Here is a 23,767-nt window from a genome sequence, read left to right as displayed (position 1 = left end):
GAAAATGTCTCCGAGGTCGAAACAGTTGAAGATTTGAGGCAGCGCTTTCAAGCTATTATTAAAGGGACCCTGAAACGCTTTTGACGATTTTCTACAAACGTACTGAGTCGTTAGAGTAGGTCGTTCTGATCATTAATTGACACGTCTAAGTGCTCCGCGTAAAACGTGTAATTTATTATAAGGTTTTAAAAATGCACATCGCTGCCGATCGCAGCGCACTGCTCGGTGGAATTTTAAGCCGCCCCTACCCATATGACCGAAATCATCCATATGACGTCAGTTGGGCAAGCTATCCGATTGGCTGATCAGGGCGCGTGATCGATAATTTTTCCAACTTTATGGTAAACAAACGATCTTCGTAATAGTTGGAATGTTAGTTAATTTGTTTTTATAAAAAGAAAGTAACATAAAGAGAATGCACAAGAACAATTTTTCAGTACACCCAAGCACTTCCGGCAAACAGCAATGGTCGTCTGCTTGTATACAATGTACCCCATTTTGACGAGAGCTCCACGGTCAGAGTCGGTCTCAGTCTTTTCGCGAGCACTATGATTCGACTTTGTTGCCTTATGGACTGCAAAAGTAGTGACTGGCAATATGTCAAGCTGTGACATCGTGTCCCTCTGCAAGGCAGCGTACGAGCGAACTGGCTGCTGCGCATCGGACTGCCGCTATCCGATCGGCGCCAGGATTTGCGCGTTTGTGGCCGTCACTTTACACCGGAAGATTACTAACGCAATAGCGTTTCGCGAGTCCGGTATTAGGGCAAACGCAAGCGCAAGGGGACAGGGTCTGGCCGCTTGACTGCCGTAACGGGATGAGCCATGAGATGAGCAGAAGGGCAAATGTGAATGGTCTGCACGGTGCAGCCACCTGGTGGCACAGAGCTCAACCATACACAGTAGCAGCAACGAAGTGTATTCTTCTTGCTGCTGGTGTGTATTTTTCGGAGGAGTGTAATCATCAACACGTTGTTTTTATACATGTTTAAAATGTCTTACACTTGGTTAGAGCAATATTAGCGCTATGTTTGGCTGGCTAAGCGCTGCGCCAACAAGTGTCTGGACCGTGCAGACCGATCAGGCCGCTCACGTACGTCTACGCTAAAGTTCCTTCATCAGCTTGAGTTTATGCCTCCAGTCATTTGCCGAAATGATCAGCTTGCCTGTGGTTACCGGAATACTAGACACGTTCGGCGCTACGACAGATTGCTCGCAACGCACGCTGCTTCGATAGCTCCGCTTGGGGTCGACGGCCAAGCGGCTAGCGGAGAGGTCTCGCGCGGGCGGGGGCGGGCTCCAAAACAACTGGAAGTGGCCGATGTGACGTCGCATCGTGACGCTGAACCAGTGAAGGCGGAGCTTAGTCCCGCTCGCTCAGCGAACAAGTTGAGGAGGAAAAGCATGGCTAGGGAGGAGGGTAGCTTCTAATCGCTTGTAGCTCCATTAATACGTAACGCTTCACTTAAATTGTGGTGCGAATGTCCTACTTAAGCTGTACCCTACGCGTCTACAAAATTTGTCCGAACCGTTTCAGCGGCCCTTTAAAGTCTGCATAGATCAGTTTGTTCCAACCCGACTCAAGAAAACGAAGCGGAGTAACCCATGGATAACTAGGAATATTGTTCACGCGAAATGTAAATTAAAAAGGCTGCGCAAGGGAAAAAGCAGATCCTAGGGAAATACACGCAGTATGTCAGAGAATAAAGGCTTTGTTACTCAATTCGAAACAAACATTTTTTAATCGCACTCTCAGTGATTTTCTTAAGACTTCCCCAGAAAAATTTTGGCGTTATTTAGACCGCAGAAAGGAAAAAATAAAGCAAATGACGGTAAGAAATGTTCTAGTAGAAGAAAAAGGCGTTATCGCTGATGGATCAAATAAATATTTCCAATCAGTATTCACGCGCAGTGATCAACCATTTCCAGTAGATGATGGGGCATCTTTCAGCGAAAGTTCCATGGACGCTATCAACTTTACTCAGAGGGGCGTATTCCAGCAGTTGCTACAGTTAGATGACAAGAAGGCTTCTGGGCCAAATGGAATATCTACTGGCTTTTTGAAAAGGTATGCTGAGTGGATATCATTTTATTTGGTAATTATTTTTCAGAAATCACTAAGCACCCATTCCGTGCCACAGGACTGGCGTTGTGCTGTAGTTATCCCCATATTTAAAAGTGGCAATCGTACTCTAATGAATAACTACCGTCCTGTATCCCTTACGTCAGTTTGCTGCAAGGTTATAGAACACGTCATAGCAAAACATATAATTATCTTCCTAGAATCAAATGGCCTCCTTTGCGCATGCCAGCATGGGTTCCGACGGGGGCTTTCCACAGTGACACAGCTCATTGAGACATTACACGATTTTTCCAAAGCTTTTTTCCCGCCACCGCACGATAAATTGAACAGGAACGAGGCCGTAACATTACGCTTGCTACAGACACACACCTACCCTAGCCCCGCTATCTTACACCACTGCTATCCGAGTCTGTATCCAACAGACGCGTGTAAAACATGCGGACACAGAGCAACGCTGCGACACATGCTCTGGGAGTGTGCCGGCAACAACGGTAATCAAAGCAGCTCCGTTGGCGACGCGTCCAGAATCGCGGCTGTTGCCAGAGTAGGAGAAGGCTCGAGCTCCGTTCTTCCCGACGCCGCCCCGGATGCGGGAGCCGCCGGGGACCTTCTCCGTAGGCGTCGCCGCCGCTGGGAGGCGGCTATCAGAAGTTCAGAGCTGGCAGACCAGCTCTGGGCCGTCCGGCAAGCCAAAGATGCCGCTCGAGTCCAAAAACTTCGAGCCGTCACCTGAGGCCACCACATCAAGAACTGCCGGACTATTCTTTACTAAAGTTTCTTCTTCTTCTTCTTCTTCCAAAGCTATGGACAACCGTGAACAAATGGATGTTATATGCGTTGATTTTGCCAAAGCCTTTGATAAGGTTCCCCATCGTAAATTACTTTTTAAACTGTACAAAGCAGGTATAAATGGCGACGCTCTAAAATGGATTGAAGATTATTTAACTAACCGCGAGCAGGCAGTTCGCGTTGATGGTTCCGAGTCTGGTTTTGTAGATGTATACTCAGGAGTACCACAGGGGTCCGTGTTAGGGCCAACACTTTTTCTGCTTTACATCAATGATGTAGTAACCGCTTTAGATAGTTCTGCTAAGATAAAACTCTTTGCAGATGACTGCTTGATTTTTGCTCCAGTATCTTGTTTAGAGGATCAGATTAAGCTCAACCGAAACCTTCAGGCGTTTGGGAGTTGGTGTGACAAGTGGGAAATGCGAATTAATTTTGATAAGACTACATACACGCATATCACTGCAAAAAAGAATATTTTTACTTTTCAGTACGATATTCAAGGCTACAATCTAGTTAATGTTTCTTGTTTCAAATATCTTGGTGTCTCTATTTCACATGATTTAAAATGGCACAATCAAGTAGAAACAGTGTGCTCTGCGGCACAGAAGAAATAGCGTTTTTTAAGAGCAAAACTGGGGAGGGCAACAAAAGATGTTAAACTGCTGGCTTACAAATCTCTTATTCGACCATCCCTAGAATATGCATTAGTAACATGGGCGCCCCATCAAAAGGTAATGTGGGCCAAAATAGAGAAGGTGCAACGCCGGGCGGCGCGCTTTATTTCTTCGAAATATAGAAGGACAGACTCAGTTTCGGCGATGTTAAAGTAGTCTTGCGGTCTTGAATTATTGGAAGATCGGTACAAGAAGCAGAGAGCAAAAACATTATTTCAAATAATTCACGGCGAACTAAAAATTAATAAAGATTTGTATTTAAAACCTCCAGGCAGACTGAGCTCCCGCTTAAATCATAGTGAAGCTATTCAACCGTACTTGTCCCGAACCAATGCCTTTCGTTGTTCGTTCTTCCTAGAGTCAACAGAGCTGTGGAACAAGCTGCCTGCAGAAATTGTTCGCAGTTCTGATACTGCATTGTTTACAAATGCAATCAAGGTTCTTTACTAAAACTGTACCATGTGGATATTGTAAAGTGTTTTTCTTTTCTTTTTTTTTTATCTTTTTCCTTTTTTCTGTTTGTGTGCGTGCGGCAGCTGGTTGAACATTTGAATACATGTCTTACAGTCTGTATATCGTATCTTGTATTGTATCCGTAGGACACTGTAGTGCATGTGCATATTTCTTTTGTATCTGGCTGTCTTGTATGAACGTATATGTAACATCCCTCCCTGTTATGACCCTCAACTGAGGGTTGACAGTATTTCTAAATTAATAAAAAAATAAATAAAAATAAATAAATAATAAACCACTGTCAACAACTGTCTACAGTAGCAGTGTTTCCTTGCGTTCTCATGTCTCTTCTTTTTTTCTTTATTTGAAGCTTCACTTTAGAAATGCTGGGAGGGGACTTCTTAAAGTTAAGCTCTATTTGCCTCTTTTTCAGACTTTTCCACTGCTGCTGCTGATGCAGTCTTACACAGCGCGTCAGGGGGTGGTTGAGAATGTGTGTAATGTGCACGACCGAGGCGGCAGGAAAGGCGTCTATGACACCTTTCCAACAAACTCCAGAGCTGTCGCAACAATGACCTGTGTAGCTCTCTGGCCATTGCTACCCTGCCCTCTGGAGTTCCCTCGCCGTCGGCACAATGCTCTCTGGAAGGCTGTAATTACATGTCAGCCCTCCACAAAAGCATTGCAGAAGCTGCAGCGCTTACCTTTGTACTCAGGCGCATAGCCCAAGAGGGGAGGATAAGAATGGTAGAAAGAGGAGACAGGGCATGCATAGAGACAACGCTGTGATGAAATGGCTGCATAACCACTCCTTGCTCGTGGCAGCTTGCATACATGGAAAGATCGCAGGAGAAGAGGAAGGCGCTGTCAGAGAGCATGCTTTGTTGGGGTCCTTTCAATAAAAGAAACTCTACTGCTAGAGATGGTGACTGTTGCAGATAAATTGCAAAATAATAACAACAATAATAATATGGTATGGCACGTTTCTGCTATTTCTGAAAAATAAACACCGAGAAGGTCCGTCCACGCCTAAAACTGATGGGAAGGGCATGCAGATGCAAAGCCACATACCGTATTTACTTGCATAATGATCGCACCTTTTTGTAAAAAAAATTGACACGAAATCAGGGGTGCGATCATTATGTGGGTTAAATTTCCCGCGAAAAGAAAAAACATTTTTTTTTCTGCCTGCGTTTGCTGCGGGACACAAAAACAATAATGGCAGCTGGCGGAGCAAGCCAAATGCGCCGAACGCGATTTTTTTTTCTTCTCGTGAATACATTATGTGCATTGAAACAGTTTATTCCGTATCAGTAATGAATAATATCGTTAATATCGGCAAGCCTGGGCAATAACGTAGCCATGTCCACTTTGAGGAGACAAACAGATGAGCGCGCTTAGCTGCCAGTGACATAGAAACACATGGCTGGCATGCTGCTGAAACTGCGGCATCTGTCTTCACTACTATCCTAATATGGCATGTTTCCGCTAAGGGTGGGTGACTATCTTAGCTGTGTTACAAGCGTCAGCGTATGAATAACGTATCAGTGTAAACGTGGCTACTATCGTTGCCACTCGCGATTTGTTGCGTGCCCACAAGTGCAGATGACAAGAATCGATAGGCACCTTTTTTGTTGTTGTTGACCACAATCATAAAGCCTACACATAATAAAGGCAAGTTTGGTTGCAGCTTTTTTTTTAGTCATGGTAGTGCGGAAAGTGATGAAAGTAATGAAATGAGGTATCTACTTAAGAATGTTTGGTGCATTCAGACCACTTGGTTTGTCTTGAAGAGTCGTTCGCGTAGCATTCGACAGATGGTAAGCGCGATCAATATTAGCTAGACTTGGCACACGACATATCGCTGCGGCAAGTTCAGGGTGCGATCATTACGCGAGTGCGATCATTATGCGAGTATATACGGTATTAAAGCCCCACAGCGTCAAGACGACAATACACAAGTGGGGGTCCAGTAAATCAAGACTTTGGCTAAGGTGTCCCAACCCTGCAACAACATCGGGAGGCCGTGCTATGTGACGGTAGCCCAGGGGGCCAACGGGCTCCCGTCTGTCGGCATTGGCCAGTACGCGATGCGACGACAGTGCATAACGTTCTTGCAGGCGGCGGCAACGGCGGCAACAGCAGTGGTAGTAGCAGCCTGTTTTATGTCTTAGAACGACGGGAAGCTGAGCTAGTTGGTAAGGATTCACTATGCAAGAAAAGGTGAGGCATGCATACAGGACACAAGAGAAGAGAAGTGGATGTCGTTCGTGTTGTCCACTTCTCTTGTGTCCTGTCTGCACGCCTCACTTTTTCCTGCATAATGTTTTATGACCATTGGAGGACGAAGGCCTCTCCCTGCGATCTCCAATTACCCCTGTCCTGCACCAACCGATTCCAACTAGCGCCTATGAATTTCCTAATTTCATCGCTCCACCTAGTCTTCTGTCCTCGACGGTGTTTCCCTTCTCTTGGTACCCATTCTGTAACCCTAATGGTTCAACGGTTATCTAACCAGCGCTTTACGTGACCTGCCCAGCTCCATTTACACGCATTACATGACCTGCCTAGCTCCAATACCTATAGGTATTGCAACAATTAAGTGACTTAAATTATGAAAGCGTCCCTGTTGAAGACAACTCGGCCTCATCACAGCTACAAACTGACATCGCCCACGTGTCCCACATAAAACCATACTGTTCATCTAGTTTGCTATCATTCTAACTAGTTCCGGTACGGCACTCCAGCCCCCAGGCATATGTTACAGTGCATTTGGACAGGACCATGTGAGCAAGAGATAGAGAGACAAAGAAAAAGTAGTAGACTGTTTGCTAGAGCTGTGATCAGTGTACCAGCCTGTGCGTTTACCACTAACCTTTCACATGTAAATTGTTGTGTATACAATTATGCATTCGGCTTCCTCTTTGTAACAATATTGTTACGCGTCATGGTCTGCGGGACTTTTGTGACCTACGCATCAAGAGAAGCGACATGTTTGCCTTTTTGAAGTGCTTTAGCACCTTCTCCCTGACCTAGTCCTGGTGCAGACGATGACACCCTCTTGGACTTTGGCTATGTCAACCTTGCTGCTTGGCTTCGGTCTTCGTTCGTTGCAGGCTGGCCTCGGGGTTGTCCCTTTCTTCAAGTCTCGTGTTTTCTTGCGGTAACTTCCCAAAATCATAGATAACCAACTGGCCTACACCCACACTCTGCTATGGCCTCTGTCTATGGAAGTGTGGAGATTGAAGTGGCCTTCCCGCACGTTGTGCTTAGCTTGATGTCCGTGAACCACCGCCATAATGGCAACATGGCAGACACAGCTAGCGCGTTGGAGTTATATAGTTAGGGCACGGCGAGACCATCGCAGATGCAGCCATAAACCGCCTTACGTTCTTTGTACAGGTCACGCTGACCACTTCAATCCTATGCGCACCAACAGTCAACTCATCTTGCAGTCTTGGTGATGGAATTCTTCTTGTCGACCCCGTGGCTGCCGATATCAACCGAGGCTTGGTCACGCAATCTGCTCATCAGCTCCGACCTTCAGCACCACCAATGACAGTACAAACACCCGGGCAACTCAAGCACACCTTCAGAGGGCACGGAGAGACCATCGCAGATGCAGCCATGAACCGCCTTATGTTTTTTGCACAAGTTCGTCCTTATTATTCCTGTCGCTGCTTTCGTAGTGATGATAGGTGTATTGTCATCCTGCCGTGCCCTGAACAGTGCCTTTCTTTACTTGATGATGCATGGAGTGTGCTTTTGCTGTTGCTTGCTGGTGATATTGAGCAAAATCCCGGACCTTCTAGGGATGAGATTAAGCTTCTTTCTGACATGTCCTCATCCTTACAAGCATCCATTAATAACCTAGCTACGTCGCAATCCGATCTCGAAAAATTGATGAGCGCCCGTTTCAATGAATTAAATGATACGCTAAATGTGCTCGCTCAGCATACCGAAGCAATCAGCCAATTGCAATCTGAAGTTGGTTCTCTTAAGAAGGTGATCAATGCGCAACAAAAGAAATTGGACGATTTCGAAGACAGAAGTCGGCGCCGCAATTTAGTTGTTTTTGGCCTTGCTGAATCTGATCACGAGAGTCCGAGCACTTTAAAGCACGCAATTACTGAAGACCTAATCCGCGTAAAGCTGGGATTATCGGTCAGTACCGTAGAAAGAGTACATAGAATAGGAAAAAAAGTCCTGATAAACATAGACCAATCATAATGAACTTCTTTGATTACAATGAGAAATTGCGCATCCTACACAATTCATTCAAACTGAAAGGAATAAAGCGCAAATGCAAGTATAAGCTAGCTCAGAGTACCGAATTCTGCTCTTTAAGGAATGCTTTACTCATCAAACTTCGCAACGCCCGTGACAAATTTCATAATCAGACTATGATTACATTCCTAGAAAGCTCCCCAGACAAGTTTTGGCGTTTCCTGTCTGACTCTAATCGTAGTGTTCAGCAGCTAAGAATAAACAACAACGTAAGTTCTAATTTTAATGATATCGTCAATGAATTAAATGACACATTTTATAAAGCATTCACTCGACCTTCAGTTCTCAGCACCCATGATAAATCATATACGCTATCTACATCTCAATCAATTCCTGACATTTCAATTAGTCCTGAAGGAATTCTTACTATGTTGCTTGATATTGACATAAAAAAATCGCCTGGAGCCGATGGTTTGCCTAACAAGTTTCTTCGATGCTACTCCGAACTAACTTCTGAATTCCTATACATTATTTTTAATGCATCTCTTAAACAGAGCTCAGTACTGAAAGACTGGCTCAGGGCCAAAGTAATACTGGTGTTTAAATCAGGTGATAAACTTATTCCTAACAATTACAGACCTATTTCCCTCATAAGCACATGTTGTAAGCTCTTGGAGCATATTATCACATATCTAACCGCTTGGAAGCGAATAAATTTTTGTTGATTTTCAGCATGGCTTTCGCAGAAAGTTTTCAACCTCAACTCAATTGTTATCCATTGTACATGACTGCCAGTGCCATTGATGACCGCCTGCAGCTTGACGCAATGTTCCTAGACTTGTCAAAGGCATTTGACCGTGTGCCACATGCAAATCTAATTGAAATTTTTAAATCACTTGGACTACCAGAAAATATAGTGCACTGGATTCAAGCTTATTTAGCGAATTGTGTTCAGTTTGTGGAAATCGATGGTGTGAGATCTAAAAGCCTGCCTGTTTTATCCGGTGTACCACAGGGGTCCGTGTTGGGACCGCTGCTGTTTCTTATCTATATGAATGATATTGCTAAAAATTTGGATCCTAATGTCAAGGTGAAATTGTTTGCTAATGATTGTGTCATTTATTCTTGTGTCATTTATTCCACAGTAAGGAGTTCTTCATGCCAGTATACACTTAACAATAGTCTTTGTAAACTCGCGGACTGGTGCGACAACAGAGGAATGCAAATAAACTTTTCCAAAACAGTGTCAATGACAATAACATTGAAGCAAAAACCACTACTTTATACTTACCACATTGGCAATCGGAACCTTGAATCAATTACCTCTGTCAAATATTTAGGCATAACAATTAACAGTAACCTAAAATGGGACACCCATATTAACAATATATGCAAAAAAACCTTTAAAAAAACTTTGCTTTCTACGTAGAAAGCTAAAGAAGTCCCCTTCATCTGTCAAGCTGCAAGCTTATCGTCCCCTCGTACGCCCAGTCCAAGAGTATGCCTCCATAGTGTGGAACCCGTTCATTAAAAAGGAAATTGACAAATTTGAACGAATTCAGCGCCTGGCTGCACGGTTTATTTGCTCTGATTACAAAACATCTTCATCAGTTTCTGGCATGTTAGGCCAACATGGACTGGATCCGCTCCACGTGCGCCGTAAAATCGCCAGGCTGAAATTTTTTTACTCGTTTCATAATCAAACAAGTTTAGCAAATGCCACATATGTTACCCATGCCCCACAAAGGTGGTTGCATATTTTTCAATTTAAAGTAGTTCAGTCATACTTTGCTCGAACTAAAATCTTTCAGAAATCATTTTTTCCACTTATGAGCAAAGAATGGAATCATTTACCGGAATGTGTTGTTGAATGCACTTCTTCTGTTTCATTTGAAAATATGTTGATAAATCATCTTTTGTAAACCCTCTCCTGCTTGGGCAGCATTGCTGCCTGCAGTATTGTGTAAATAAATAAATTAAAATTTAAATATTTTCCCATGCAAACCATGCTTCTGCCTCCCGGGGTCGAGTCACTGTGTAAGCAAATGTCACCGGGATTCTCCCTGATTGGTCTCCCTAGTGGCGGCCCCCAAGTGCCCTCTCCACTGAGTCATCATCATCAGCCTGGTTACGCCCACTGCAGGGCAAAGGCCTCTCCCATACTTCTCCAACTACCTCGGTCATGTACTAATTGTGGCCATGTTTTCCCTGCAAACTTCTTAATCTCATCCGCCCACCTAACTTTCTGCCGCCCGCTGCTACGCTTCCCTCCCCTTGGAATCCAGTCCTTAACCCTTAATGACCATCGGTTATCTTCCCTCCTCATTACATGTCCTGCCCATGCCCATTTCTTTTTCTTGATTTCAACTAAGATATCATTAACTCGCGTCTGTTCCCTCACCCAATCTGCTCTTTTCTTATCCCTTAACGTTACAACTATCATTCTTCTTTCCATAACTCCTTGCGTCATCCTCAATTTAAGTAGAACCCTTTTCGTAAGCCTCCAGGTTTCTCCTCCGTACGTGAGTACCGGTAAGACACAGCTGTTATACACTTTTCTCCACTGAGTGCTTCATTGCAATGGCAGATGCTCACAGGCCTGCAACGAGGTGGTTACGTAGGACCTTTGCTCTTGTGACATCTCGTTCTCACGCTCGGTGGACCGCTACCCAGTTAGCCCTAGTGCAGCAGGTGCGCATACTCAATCAGTATTGTGGTTAGCCTTTGCCCATAAGTGCCATGACTGTCGCACTGTGACCCACCGTGGTTGTTAAGTGGCTATGGTGTTACGCTGCTGAGCACAAGGTCGTGGGATCGAATCCCGGCTACGGTGGCTGCATTTCGATGGGGGCAAAATGCGAGCACACCCGTGTACTCAGATTTAGGTGCATGTTAAAGAACCCCAGGTGGTCGAAATTTCTGGAGTCCTCCACTACGGCATGCCTCATAATCAGAAGGTGATTTTTGGCATGTAAAACCTCTGATCCAAACCGCTCTATTTCTGTCTCTCAAAGGTATGCCTAGCATTCTTTGTTCCATCGCTCTCTGCGTGGTTCTTAACTTGTTCTCAAGCTTCTTTGTCAGTCTCCAAGTCTCTGCGCCATATGTCAGCACCGGCAAAATGCACTGATTGTATACTTTCCTTTTCAATGATAATGGTAAGCTCCCAGTCAGGAGCTCATGATGTCTGCCGTATGCAATCCAACCCATTCTTAATCTGTGAATTTCCTTCTCATGGTCAGGGTTTCCTGTGATTAGTTGACCTAGGTAAACATACTCTTTCACAGACTCTAGAGGCTGACTTGCGATCCTGAACTCTTGGTCCCTTGCCTGGTTGTTCATCATTATCTTTGTCTTCTGCATATTAATCCTCAACCACACTCTTACCCCCTTATTCAAAATGCATCTTGACTGACTCGCCTGACTTGATATAAACGACGCCTAGTGCGAATGCGCCCAAGACGCTGATTGCGTTTCCTTTGGCGCGTTCACGACATGCATCATTTAAGTCAAGCGTGGGCTTCAAGTTAAGATGCATTCCTGAATACTAGGGTTACACTCTCTCTGTTAAGGTCCTCAATCATTTGTTGCAACTCATCTGCATTGTTGCTGAATAGAACAATGTCATCAGCAAACTGAAGGTTGCTGAGATATTTGCCATTGATCCTTACTCCTAAGCCTTCTCAGTTAAATAGCATGAATACTTCTTCCAAGCACGCGGTGAATAGCATCGTAGAGATTGTGTCTCTCTGTCTGACCCCATTCTTTATCAATCAATCAATCAGAGCAACTTTATTTCGCAACTTTACAAGGCGAAAAAGTGGCCGAAGAAAACGCTGCTACACTGCAGTTTGACTGGGCTCCAGCCACCCATCAGCAATGGAGACAAAACACATTTATCATTACTAAACCATAAAATGCACTGTACCAGACATACAATGAATCCAAGATTACATTACAATCAAACACGCCTCTCTAAGGACATGTAGGAAGTAAGAATTAAATAGAAAGCCTAAGTACTCATAATATACATACATAATACAATGGCTAGACACAACAAAACAAAACAAAAAATTTTTATTGCGTGAATAAACTTTTTATATGTTTCTTCACTAACGTTCTGATGTCAATATTTAGTGTGTCATAGTGATTTAATGTTGTTGGCAATGTATGCCGAATTCTCTGTCAGCCGCATTGTGTGTGCGAAAAATTAACGTGCCATGGAGCTGGGTACCGAAAAGGATATGTTGCCAGGGTGTGCTCAAGTTGTGCAATATTGAGAAAAGCATCTAATCTGCCCTGAACTGCTTTCTTATAGGAACACAGTAGAGTGTAAGTGTACAAATCTCAAACTTTAAGGCTATTATGCTTTTCAAAAAGCATAATAGCCAGTGTGTTCTAAATAAGAAGCACTTGACACCGTGCGGCTTGCCCTTTCTTGTACTAAATCTAGTTTGCGTAGGTGCTCTGCTATAGTGTTACCCCAAACTAGCACACAATAACACAGATAAGAACTAAACAGGGCATCATAAAGTAATCTTCTAATTGCCACCGGGAGATTTTGTCAGCACCTACTCATTATGCCCATTGTATTGCTTAATTTAAGCAATAATGACTGGATGTGCTGGTTCCAGGACATATGATCATTAAATATAATGCCAACTGTTTTTACACATTTTTCAATCGAAACATTGAACGGGCCAAGCATAAGGAAATCAGGCACCTTAACCAATGTTCCTAACACACAAAACAACACACACTTTGTTTTCGATTCGTTCAGTGTCAAACAATTTCTCTTGCACAATTCGTTTGCTCTAGAACAAAACGCATCTGCCTCGACACATAGGTATCTTCCTGCTTTTCTTGTGTAGAGTTAAGGTAGCTGTAGAACCTCTGTAGGTATTCTGCAAGGTATTTACGTAAGCGTTCTGTACTCCTTGGTTAAGTAATGCCTCTATGACTGCTGGTATCTCTACTGAATCAAATGCCTTTTCGTAACCTATGAAAGCCATATAGAGAGGCTTATTGTGCTCTGGGGATTTCTCTATAACCTGATTAATGACATGGATGTGATCCATTGTAGAGTACCCCTTCCTGAAGCCAGTCTGTTCCCTCGGTTGACGAAAGTGCAGTGTTGCCCTTATTCTATTGGAGGTTATTTTGGTAAATTATACTGGGAGTAAGCTAATGGGCCTGTAATTTTTCAATTCTTTAATGTCTCCCTTTTTGCGGATCAGTATACTGTTTGCATTCTTCGTTTTCCAAGACCCTTTTAGTCGACAGATACTTCATATAAAAAGCTGCCAGTTTTCTAAGCATTTCGTCTCCTCCATCTTTGATTAAATCAACTTTTATTCCATCTTCTCCTGCCGATCTTCCTCGTTTCATGTCTTGCAAGGCCCTTCTGACCTCATCGCTAGTTATAGGAGGAGTTTCTGTATCCTGTTCATTACTGTTTCTAATGGAGGTATAACAACGGCTATAGGAAACACGTCTCACTGCTAACTCTGTGTACTACATAGACAAAAGCAAGTGGTGCATGCCACGCAAAATCGAACAGCACATCAGGACCGATGTACACTGTTGAAATCATCGCCAAATGTTGTCAAAGAACACAAACAGCACACAAATCTTGGCTTGCATCGGTTCCCACAATGCATGGGTTCTGCGTAATTTTTTTTTCTATTGCGGAGGTGACGACGCATCAGGTTTTGCGAGCGCATGATCCGCCCAGACAAGTGTCACCTAGCAATGCAGCCACATCTCTTCCTTTTCTCTGCACATGCCTCTTTCTTCCATGCTTCTTTTTGCAGCCGTACCAGCTACACGTGTGGAGAAACGTCCACGCCCACAGGTATGCCACACAATCACAATTTCTGGACAGAGTCGTTTACACGCCCTTCGGAATAGTTCAGGCGTACACCTTATGCAAGGGAGTTGCAGTGTCCATGCTAAGGAATGTGAAAAATAAACTACCAAAAAGAAGCATTGCACTTTGAGGCCACATGGAGCTCTGACAGCAGTAGTCTCGGCATCTCCATGGTGACAACTGATAAACTATTTGGTTGATGAGCGAAATGGTTAATTGTCGAGCTTTCACTATAACAACTTTTGCACTAGTGAACAATTTGCCGCGGTCTCCTGAAGTTCGTTATATAGATTTCACTGTACTGGCACACATTGTACCTAGCTAGGTACCGAACCAACACAGCTTTTTCTGTCATTGGCGCGCTCCCTGTGGCCACCCATGTTGTGCTAGTGCAGTAATGCCACTTGTCTGCTCTCGTCGCTTCCGTGGCACGCATAGGAGCTTGAAAAATATTAACCTTCATAATAGTAACAACTGCCGAATTTTCCTTGATTTCCTTTCTAAAGGGAAAATGCGCCGCATGGTTGATAGAAAATTTGCATCAACAATACAGTGCAATTTGGCTTTCACACTCAAGAAAAAAACTAGCCTAAGTACAATGCTTTAGGTAGACATGAAAGACAACCAGTGAACCTATTTGAGCAAAAGTTGCTGCATTTAATACAGGGAGCAAAAGCGATACTTGCAGATAGACCAATAATACTTACCATCCTTTTTTGGCAATTTTATACCAACTGCTGGTTAGCCTTTGGGGCTTTCCATCTCTGTTCATTTTCACTATACTACTGCCTTTGCAGATCACAGCACTCTACTACCAAATAGTCAAACCAGAAGCATTACTCGATACTCACCAGTTTGAGCCCGCTGCTTGTGTGATAGTAGACGTCGGCCATTGGACGGCCATTGTCCTGTCCAGGCCCCACAGCAGAGTTGATGGCCCGCATCACAACCTCCCTCCAGAAGCCTGTTTGTTTGCAAGATGGCTCCCCATTAGTGAGTGCAATCATCAAAGAAAAAATCAAAAATATAATTAGCCCTCTCCTCTTTAGCACAATAAACTATTACCACTAGAACAAACGCAACTTGCATGACTTCTGTGAGACTGCATGGGGCAACGGGAAGCGGGACACAGAAAAACAGGAACAAGAGCTTACTGCCGACTGAAATTTTATTGTCTGATACAAGACTCTATGTAGAAAGTACAGAAGGAAAAAGAACGAAGAGTGGGCTTGGCGGCACCGTGATGGAAGGACCGATGAACCAACCTTGTTATAACGCAACGGGATATAACGAACTAATGGATATAACAAAGCAATTGTGATTCCCCTTGAAATACAATAGATGGCCATGTATTGAAAACCTTGTTTTAACGAAGCTACAATTTCCTCGCAGTGGGTATAACGAATCTTTTCTAAGAGCGCAGCTCTTTGGCACCCGTTCCTGCATTTCGCAACGCCGTCGTGCCTCGCCATAACCAGCCCCGTCGCTAGGGCGAGTGTGGTGCTCTAGCTATGCGCGCTCCTGGCGCCATCTCTCGCCCACAGCGTGAGCCTTTCTCTTTTCGCTTCTCCTCCAATGCCTCCCATGTGCGGCAACAATCAGAGTGCCGGCTTGGTGGCAGCTGATCTCGATGATGTGCTGCTGCCCAAGCCAAAACACATAGCTGCCACTGTGCATACTCCTTCTCCCCCTTCTCTCCTCCGTGGCGGCGACCCCGCAGTATTCTCCGGTTGCCGAAGCGCTGACTCGGTATCAGCGGATCACGGTGCGCGCTTCCCAAGCCAAAATGCAAAGCCACCTTCAGTTGACTCGCTAGCAGCGTCAGCGCCGTCAGTCAGTCGCTGCCATCTCTTTGCCGTGCAACGTTCCTGTGTGCCTATGCGCTGCTTCCCGCAACCTCCCGATAAGCGAGGCCGCTGCGCCAAGCTACACTCCGTTGCAGTGGCTGGTGCGAAGTGTTCCACACCAGACGGATTGTCCGAGGTTCACAGATGGTTTATATTATAATGTAATCCGTCTGCCTATACATAAGTAGTTTATTCTCGGTCAGCTCTTTCTGAGCCATGAGCGATGCAACCAGTGGAAGTCCTTCGCCTGCCGCTGCTGCTAAACGAGTTGCCCGAGCAGAGGCCCAGCGCCGTCGCCGCCAGAATCCAGAGGTGCGCTACGCTGAACCGGGCATTGGTGCAGCAAGTCTAGGATATATCCATCTATTTCTCCGACCATAAAGCTACATTCCTGACAATCAAGAACAGGGAGTGGAGTGTCTCTTGAAGAAGTGAAGAATAAAATGTTGTAACTGTACATACATGTCTTGCTCAAATTATTTGCGTCAGTATATAGAAAAGCTGAAACAGCTGAAGAGCTGTACTCAAATTTAGTATTAGGAAGTAACTTATTTGTCGGCAATTTTTTTTCCCCACAATGAGAATTTACTGACCATTTCGGCACCCGTCATGTCAATGTCTTATAGCGTGCGACATTCGCAGCCCCCATGCAGGTCTCCCGGCCTCCCCTTTCCCGTGGAACTGGTGGACCCGCTCGCTCTTCCTCTGCATGCGTGGGGCGGCGCCAACTGTGGCTTTGTTGTTGCTTGTCGTTACTCATGGTGAAATTTGTAGCACACGCAATAGACAAGGACGGAGAGAGGGTGGACACATGAGCGCTTACTCGTAACTGTTTATGTTTGGAAAGAGGCAGAACATAAAAGTGCCAGCTATCTGCACTGAGCATGTGCAAAACGAGTTGTCAATATTTATATAAACAGATTACCAAGGTTCAAGCAGTATTCAAGAATACAAATTCTTAGTGATAGCAACTGATGGCTGACTGATGAATTTTTCAGCACATCTTATTACATTTATTTATTTATTTGTTTAGAAAATACTGCTTGCCAAGGAATGGCCTAACAGGAGTGGGGGAGTTAAAGAAAAAAATGTACACGACCAAATACATAATAATACAGGCGTGGCAAAATCACAGACAGGTATGTAACATAGTAAAGTACAAGATCAAAATCACAGTTCCCAATAATTTTCAATAGATTTTAGTATACGTCCGGAATAAAAAATATGGTGCGGCAGGTTGTTCCAATCTGTTATCGTGTGAGGAAAAAAAGAGTATTTAAAATTGTTAGTATGGACAAAGATAGGAGTGAAGTTGTGTGAATGGTATCGTCTTGTAGGACGCGAAGATAACGGAGCAAGGATGTCTGTTAGGCCTAGAATACACGCGCTAGATAGACGGAAAAGAAATTTTAGTCTAGCGATTTTCCTTCGACATTCTAAACATTGAATTCTATTTTTATTCATTAGCTCAGTTGAGGAGTCAGAGTGGCGAAAAGAGTTGAAAATAAAATGAACGGATAATCTTTGGATTTTCTCGGAATTGTTGTCTTTTTTAGTGTGCAGATCCAAACCTCACATGCATATTCCAAGCTAGACCATATTATTGTGTTATATGCGAGGAGTTTTGTGCTAGGGGGAGAGTTTTTAAGTTTATGCCTTAGCAAGCCTAATTTTCTGCGTGCAGACGAAAAAATTTTTTCAATGTGGAAAGACCAAGTGAGTTTGCTGGAGTATGCGATGCCAAGATATTTAGAACTATCTGTTAGTAAAATTGGGGTTCCTTTAATACTGTACTGGGAAATAAACACTTGTTTATTATTAGTGATGCACGTAAATACAGTTTCTGTAATCTTATCGCTGGTTCTATCCGCTGTCTGTTGTCGCCGAACCTTGTGTATTCCGATTTTATCGCGCGACGCGAATGGTGTAGAACTTTCTGGAAGACACGCGGGCACCAGTGATTACTCTGGGACCTTTGAGGACTGATGCATAAAAGCCAACGCGCTTGACTTGCTGATCAGATTTTTGACGATCAACGACTGTGTTCGTGCTGTTGCCGTTCTTTGAGTGTAGCCTGTTTCTGAGGGCACAAGTTCACCCAACAAAGATTTAGTTTCGCCATTTACAGTTTTGCTACCGTGTTCGTCCCAATCACTACCACGTCACACCTGGCGGATGTGCTAATTCGTTTATGTACTGGACACCTCCGATAAGCCCAGACTGCAAAGACAACACCAACGTTGTCCCGGATCATTGAGCAAGCCACCGACTGCAACAGCTGCCTCCGGAGCACGAACTTCTACCCGAGACGACCAAGAAGATCATGGCCAAGACAATCCCAATGGCTGCCCCCACATCCACCATTCTGGTGCAATCTCGGGATCCACCAATCACACAAGAACTATTGTACATGGAATATACCACGTTTTTGCACTAATTATAAATTACAAATGTCTTATAACCTGCCCCATGTTCTAAACACGTATACACATACAATAGGATAGACCAACGCTGAGCTGCGGAAATATTTTGTTGAAATATATTGTATGACTTTGCTTGTGGATGCCATATGTTCACTTGTTTACTACTACTATTTCTGAACATATGTATGACCATTCCAGCATTTCAATTTTCGATTTTATTGTTCAAATTTTGTGCAATGCATATTAGCCTCTGTATGCATAAATGGTTAATGTTTCTATTTATCGAATGTGACTATTGTATGTGAGTCTGTTTAAGATTTCCTGTTACTCGTCTGCTACTGCTTGTAGGGGTTTTCTGGACAGAGTCAAGCTGCGCAGGTAGCTTTTGGCCAGAAAACCCTCCAGTTGAACCTGCAAAATAAACTTACTATTATTACTATTATTATTATTATTATTATTATAATCTTCCATGGATCATCGTCTGGAGACCCAGAAACCTTGCTAGAGACCTACGAACGGATCTCGACTTTCAACAACTGGGACTTCGACAACAAGCTGCGGCATGTATACTTCATCTCAGAAGATGCCACCAGAACGTGGTATGAGAACCGGGAGTCGACCCTGACAACATGGGACTTCTTCCGTAATGGCTTCCTGGGGACTTTTACTAAGGTCGCCTGCAAGGAAAGGGCCGAAGCTATGCTAGAAGCCTGAACGCAACTACCCAACGAGAACATAGCAGTCTTCACCGAGGAGATGAGGCGCCTGCTCCACCACGATGAGCCCGAAATTACTCAAAAGATATTGCGCAACAAAAAATGACATGGGCCTAAGAGAAGACGACACACAAAGTGCAAACTTTCAACCAAGTTTATTGTACTACTGAATCGATTTTATACATCTGAAGCAGTGTAGACTGCGCATACACTTACATGAAAATGAACTGCGCATTCATGTAACATAGTTACGAGTCATGTGATGCCGCCTCCAAGAAACTTAGTTCTTTTTCTGTGAGAGCCAGTGAAGGGAAGCTATCACACTTATCACCGAATTTCGCAATAATCTGCGCTTGAGATATTTCTTGATGAGCTGCATGTTGCCACGGGAAACAATCGTGCATTGGTTCTCAATAGGTTTGCATCCACGATTGCGACAATGAATCGCCAAGAACCCACCGGAACGATTTTTTATGTTGCTGCTGTGTTCGCGGAGCCGATCATTGAGGCAACACCCAGTTTGTCCGACATATTGCTTCCCACATGAAAGCGGGAGGTTGTAAACCACCCGGTGGACGCACTCCACAAACTTTTTGTGGCGATGCTTTCTGCACTTATCGGACGGGACAGCATTTGGATCCGTCAGCCTGCAAAGCTTGCCGAGCTCGTTGGGAGCAGAAAAAACAACTCTTGCATTCGCCCTTTGGGCCAACTTTTTCAAGTTATGGGATATCCCGTGCATGTAAGGTACAACACTTTAGGGCGTTTACTCTTGTGTCCTTTTGTGTCTGTTACTTAAGTGTCCTTTGTTTCGCTCTCTCTTATTTTGTAGCATTGGGAGGATGCTTTTTAAGAGGGGGGTATTGACACGTGTACTTGTTTATCTTTATTGGGTGACGACGTTTCACCGCCTAACAAATGTTATCGTACAGCGCAGGACGTGCATGCATGTATTGGAAGCTTTGCGAAAGTTATCGATGGTTCTATCCGCTCTCTGTCACCGAACCTTATGTAATCCGATTTCATGTATGTGCGATGCAAATGGTGTAGAACCTTCTGGAAGAGACGCAGGAACCTTCGATGACTGACGTAGTCGAACCCACTTATAACAATATTTAAGTGCCGCAAAAATTCCTGTTATAACTGATAGCTGTTATAACCGGGTTGCATGAAAAAATCAATATAGGGGGATGGCGGAGGTGATATGAGAAAACTACCGTATTTACTCGTATAATGATCGCACTTTCTTGTCAGAAAAATTGACGCAAAATCAGGGGTGCGATCATTACATGGGTTAAATTTCCCGCGGAAAGAAAAAAAAACGTTTTCATCCAGCGTTTGCTGCGGGACACCCAAACACGCGATTTTTTCTTCTTCTCGTGAGTACATTACGTGCATTGAAACAGTTTCTTCCGTATCAGTAATGAATACCGTATAGTGCAGAATATAGGTCAAGGTCTTTTCCAAAAAATATTACTAAAAGGGCACCCCTCGACTTATATACTGGCCCTTGGCACAACATGAATAGTCGTCTGGCAACATGTAGGAGCGCAGACCTTTTGGCATCTGCATCGTTATCGCCGCCCTTGGTGACCGACGCGGCCCAACGTTAACGCAGCCTACGCAGTTGGACCGACGCCATCTTCCCTTTTTGTGCAGCGATTGTTCCTGGCGTTGCTAATTTCCCGAGAACCTGCAAAATGAGTACGAGTACTCGACGTCAGTTCACGGCGGCATTTAAAAAGAAAGTTATTGAATATGCTGAAATGCATGGGAACATGTCTGCCCAGTGGCAATTTAGCCTGTGGGAAAAAAGCATCCAGTACTGACGAACGCAGAAAGTCAAGCTGTCTGCCTGCAACGCGCGGTAAACGTCCTCTCGCGGGCGCCGTGCGGTGCACCCGGAGCTCGAAGACAAGGTGGCGGGTTTCATCCGCAAGCATCGTGTCAGATCTTTGCCAGTGACAGCGGAACTCATCCGCATCAAAGCTATTGAGATAACCCGAGAATCTGCACTGCCCAAGGAACAATTCAAGGGCTCCATTTATTGGGTTCATCGCTTCATGCAACGCAAGGGATTCACACTTCGACGGCGCACATTAATCTGTCAGAAGCTGCCAGAGGCATATGAGGACAAGCTGGTCGAATTTCAGCGCTATGTTCGAATTGGTCGAATTCCAGCAGCATGGCTACATGTTGGGACAGATCAGCAACGCTGATGAAATGCCGGTGTGGTTCGACATGCCGTTGCCCATAAGTGTGCGAACACGGCGCAAAAGAAGTCAAGCTTCTTTCTATGGGGAACGAGCATTCGCACTTCACGGTGATGCTCACGTGTACTGCAGACGGCAGAAAGTTGCCCCCATACATAATCTTCAAGAGAAAGATGCTCCCGAAAGAGGCTTTCCCGCAGGATGTTGTCGTTCACGTGAATGAAAAGGGCTATATGGACGAGGCCCTCATGCTCAATTGGATTAAGACTGTCTGGAATCGACGACCTGGCGCACTCCTGCGGTGTCCGAGCATGTTTGTTATGGATGCTTTACGCGGGCGCTTGACCGCAGGTGTGAAGCAGGCACTCCGCGACACGGGGAGGGAACTCGCCGTCATTCCGGGAGGCATGATGTCAACACTTCAGTCACTGGGCGTCATGCTCAACAAGCCCTTTAAAGACCGTGTCCGTGAACAACATAATCAGTGAATGGCTGGCGACAACCAGACGGTCCCAACCGGCCAGCTGCGCAGGCCGCCTCTCTCCACTGTAGCCAGATGGGTGTCGCAGGCTTGGCGCTCACTGCCCGACGATATGGTGGTATGGGCATTCAAGAAGTGTTGCATTAGCAACTCCTTGGACTGCACCGAGGATGATACGTTGTGGGACGCAGCCAGTGATAAGCAGTCACCTTCGGACGAGAGTTCAGACAGCTCAAACGAATGATCAGGTGACGCCACTGAATAAAACGAAGTTTTCTGCCTTATATTTTTTATGTTGACTTCCTTGCTTCAATGTAAGGGGGTCGACCTATATTCCGCCTCGACCTATATTCCACATTATACAGTACTATCGTTAATATCGGCAAGTTTGCGGCAATAACGTAGCCATGAACACTTTGAGGGGACAGAAACAGATGGGCGTGCTTAGCTGCCAGTAACATAGAAACACATGGCCGGCATGCTGCGGAAACTGCGGCATCTGTCTTCACTACTATCCTAACACGGCACATTTCCGCTAAGGATGCGTGAATATCTTAGCTGTGTTACAAGCGTCGGCGTATGAATAGGGTACACTTTTAACGCATCAGTGTAAACGTGGCTACTATCGTTGCTGCTCGCGATTTGTTGCGTGCCCACAAGTGCAGATGAGAAGAATCGAAAGGCGCCTTTTTTGTTATTGTTGACCACAACCATTACAAAGCCTACACATAATAAAGGCAAGTTTGGTTGCAGCTTTTTTTTAGTCATGGAAGTGCCGAAAGTGATGAAAGTAATGAAATGAGGCATCTACTTAAGAATGTTTGGTGCGTGCAGACCACTTGGTTTGTCTTGAAGAGTCGTTCGCGTGGCCTTCGACAGATGGCAAGCGCGATCAATATTAGCTAGACTTGGCACACAACATATTGCTGTGGCAAGTTCGGGGTGCGATCATTACATGAGAAATAAAAAAATCTAATTTCGACAACAAAATCTAGGGGTGCAATCCTTATGCGAGTAAATATGGTATATAGGCAGGGAGGCCAGTGCCCCTCCCCACCACCTTCCTCCACCGGGCTGCTGATTGTGCTCACTTGTTTAACTGCTTCCTGGGTGCTCCGATCGCGTGTAACAAGCCGCGGCTGTTGGTGTTAAAGAATGGCACTGCTATAACAACTGCAAAGAGGTGTCACGGGTGGCAAGCGATCTGCGAGCGCCACCGAGCCATCACTTTAGTGGCCTCACAGGGGTATCTTAAAAATTGCGAGAAGGCTGCCACGGCAGCCTGTCAGCTTGAGAAATCCAGAAGAAACGCTGAGCAGAGATCGCCACAAGCATCTCAGCGCGTACTTCTCACTGGCTTGCACGAGAAAAGATCAGAAAAGTTTAGGCTTGGGCTGGTTGGTGAAACATAGTTACACTGCAAGCATAGCGCACAAAGGACGATCCACAAAGACTAGACAGGACAAGCGCTATGGAATAGTGCTTGTCCTGTCTAGTCATTGCGGATTGTCGTTTGCATTATGCTTCCAGTGTAATGAGAAAAGAATCCATCAGCCATGCATGCTTTACGCGAAGCTTGCCGACATCCTTCTCCAAGGCATACAAGTGCTCCACCTAGTGCAGCGGAAGGTTCCTTGCGAAAACGAAGCACGGAGGGACTGAATCACGCCCGGCCTCGTGCGAGGACAACATTGAGGCAGCGTGCCCTACCACGTCATCGCTGCAGTCGTCACGTTGCTATCCAATCCAAGCACATTCGCAACGATCATCTCATCGGTTAAAAGCACTTAGTTCCCAAATCTATAGTCATGCACTTTCTTTGCACTACCAACAGCATGCATTGCTGATGTCAGCGGGTGGATCAGCCATTTACCGTTTTGGGGGCAAGTCAAGCGAAGTTGAGAAACCATGTGGCCGGGAATGACTTCGACACAACCAACAAAAACGAATGCAAGCAGTTTATTTATTTATTTATTTTAAATACTTTCAAGGC

General features: G+C 44.9%; 1 protein-coding gene across 5 annotated transcripts in view; it reads right to left on the bottom strand.

Annotated features, from left to right (window-relative positions):
• The window catches only part of LOC126535674 (uncharacterized), a 372,872-nt gene that overhangs the window by 315,388 nt on the left and 33,717 nt on the right, over positions 1–23,767 (bottom strand). For all 5 annotated transcript variants that reach the window (XM_055073269.2, XM_050182479.3, XM_055073268.2 and 2 more), the window contains exon 4: positions 14,946–15,058. In XM_055073269.2, the coding sequence (XP_054929244.1) occupies positions 14,946–15,058 (113 nt within the window). The remainder of the gene's footprint in view (positions 1–14,945; positions 15,059–23,767) is intronic.

This window comes from Dermacentor andersoni, chromosome 7 (genome assembly GCF_023375885.2).
Source record: "Dermacentor andersoni chromosome 7, qqDerAnde1_hic_scaffold, whole genome shotgun sequence".
NCBI lineage: Eukaryota > Metazoa > Arthropoda > Arachnida > Ixodida > Ixodidae > Dermacentor > Dermacentor andersoni.
This window is presented reverse-complemented; position numbering and strand designations above follow the sequence as displayed.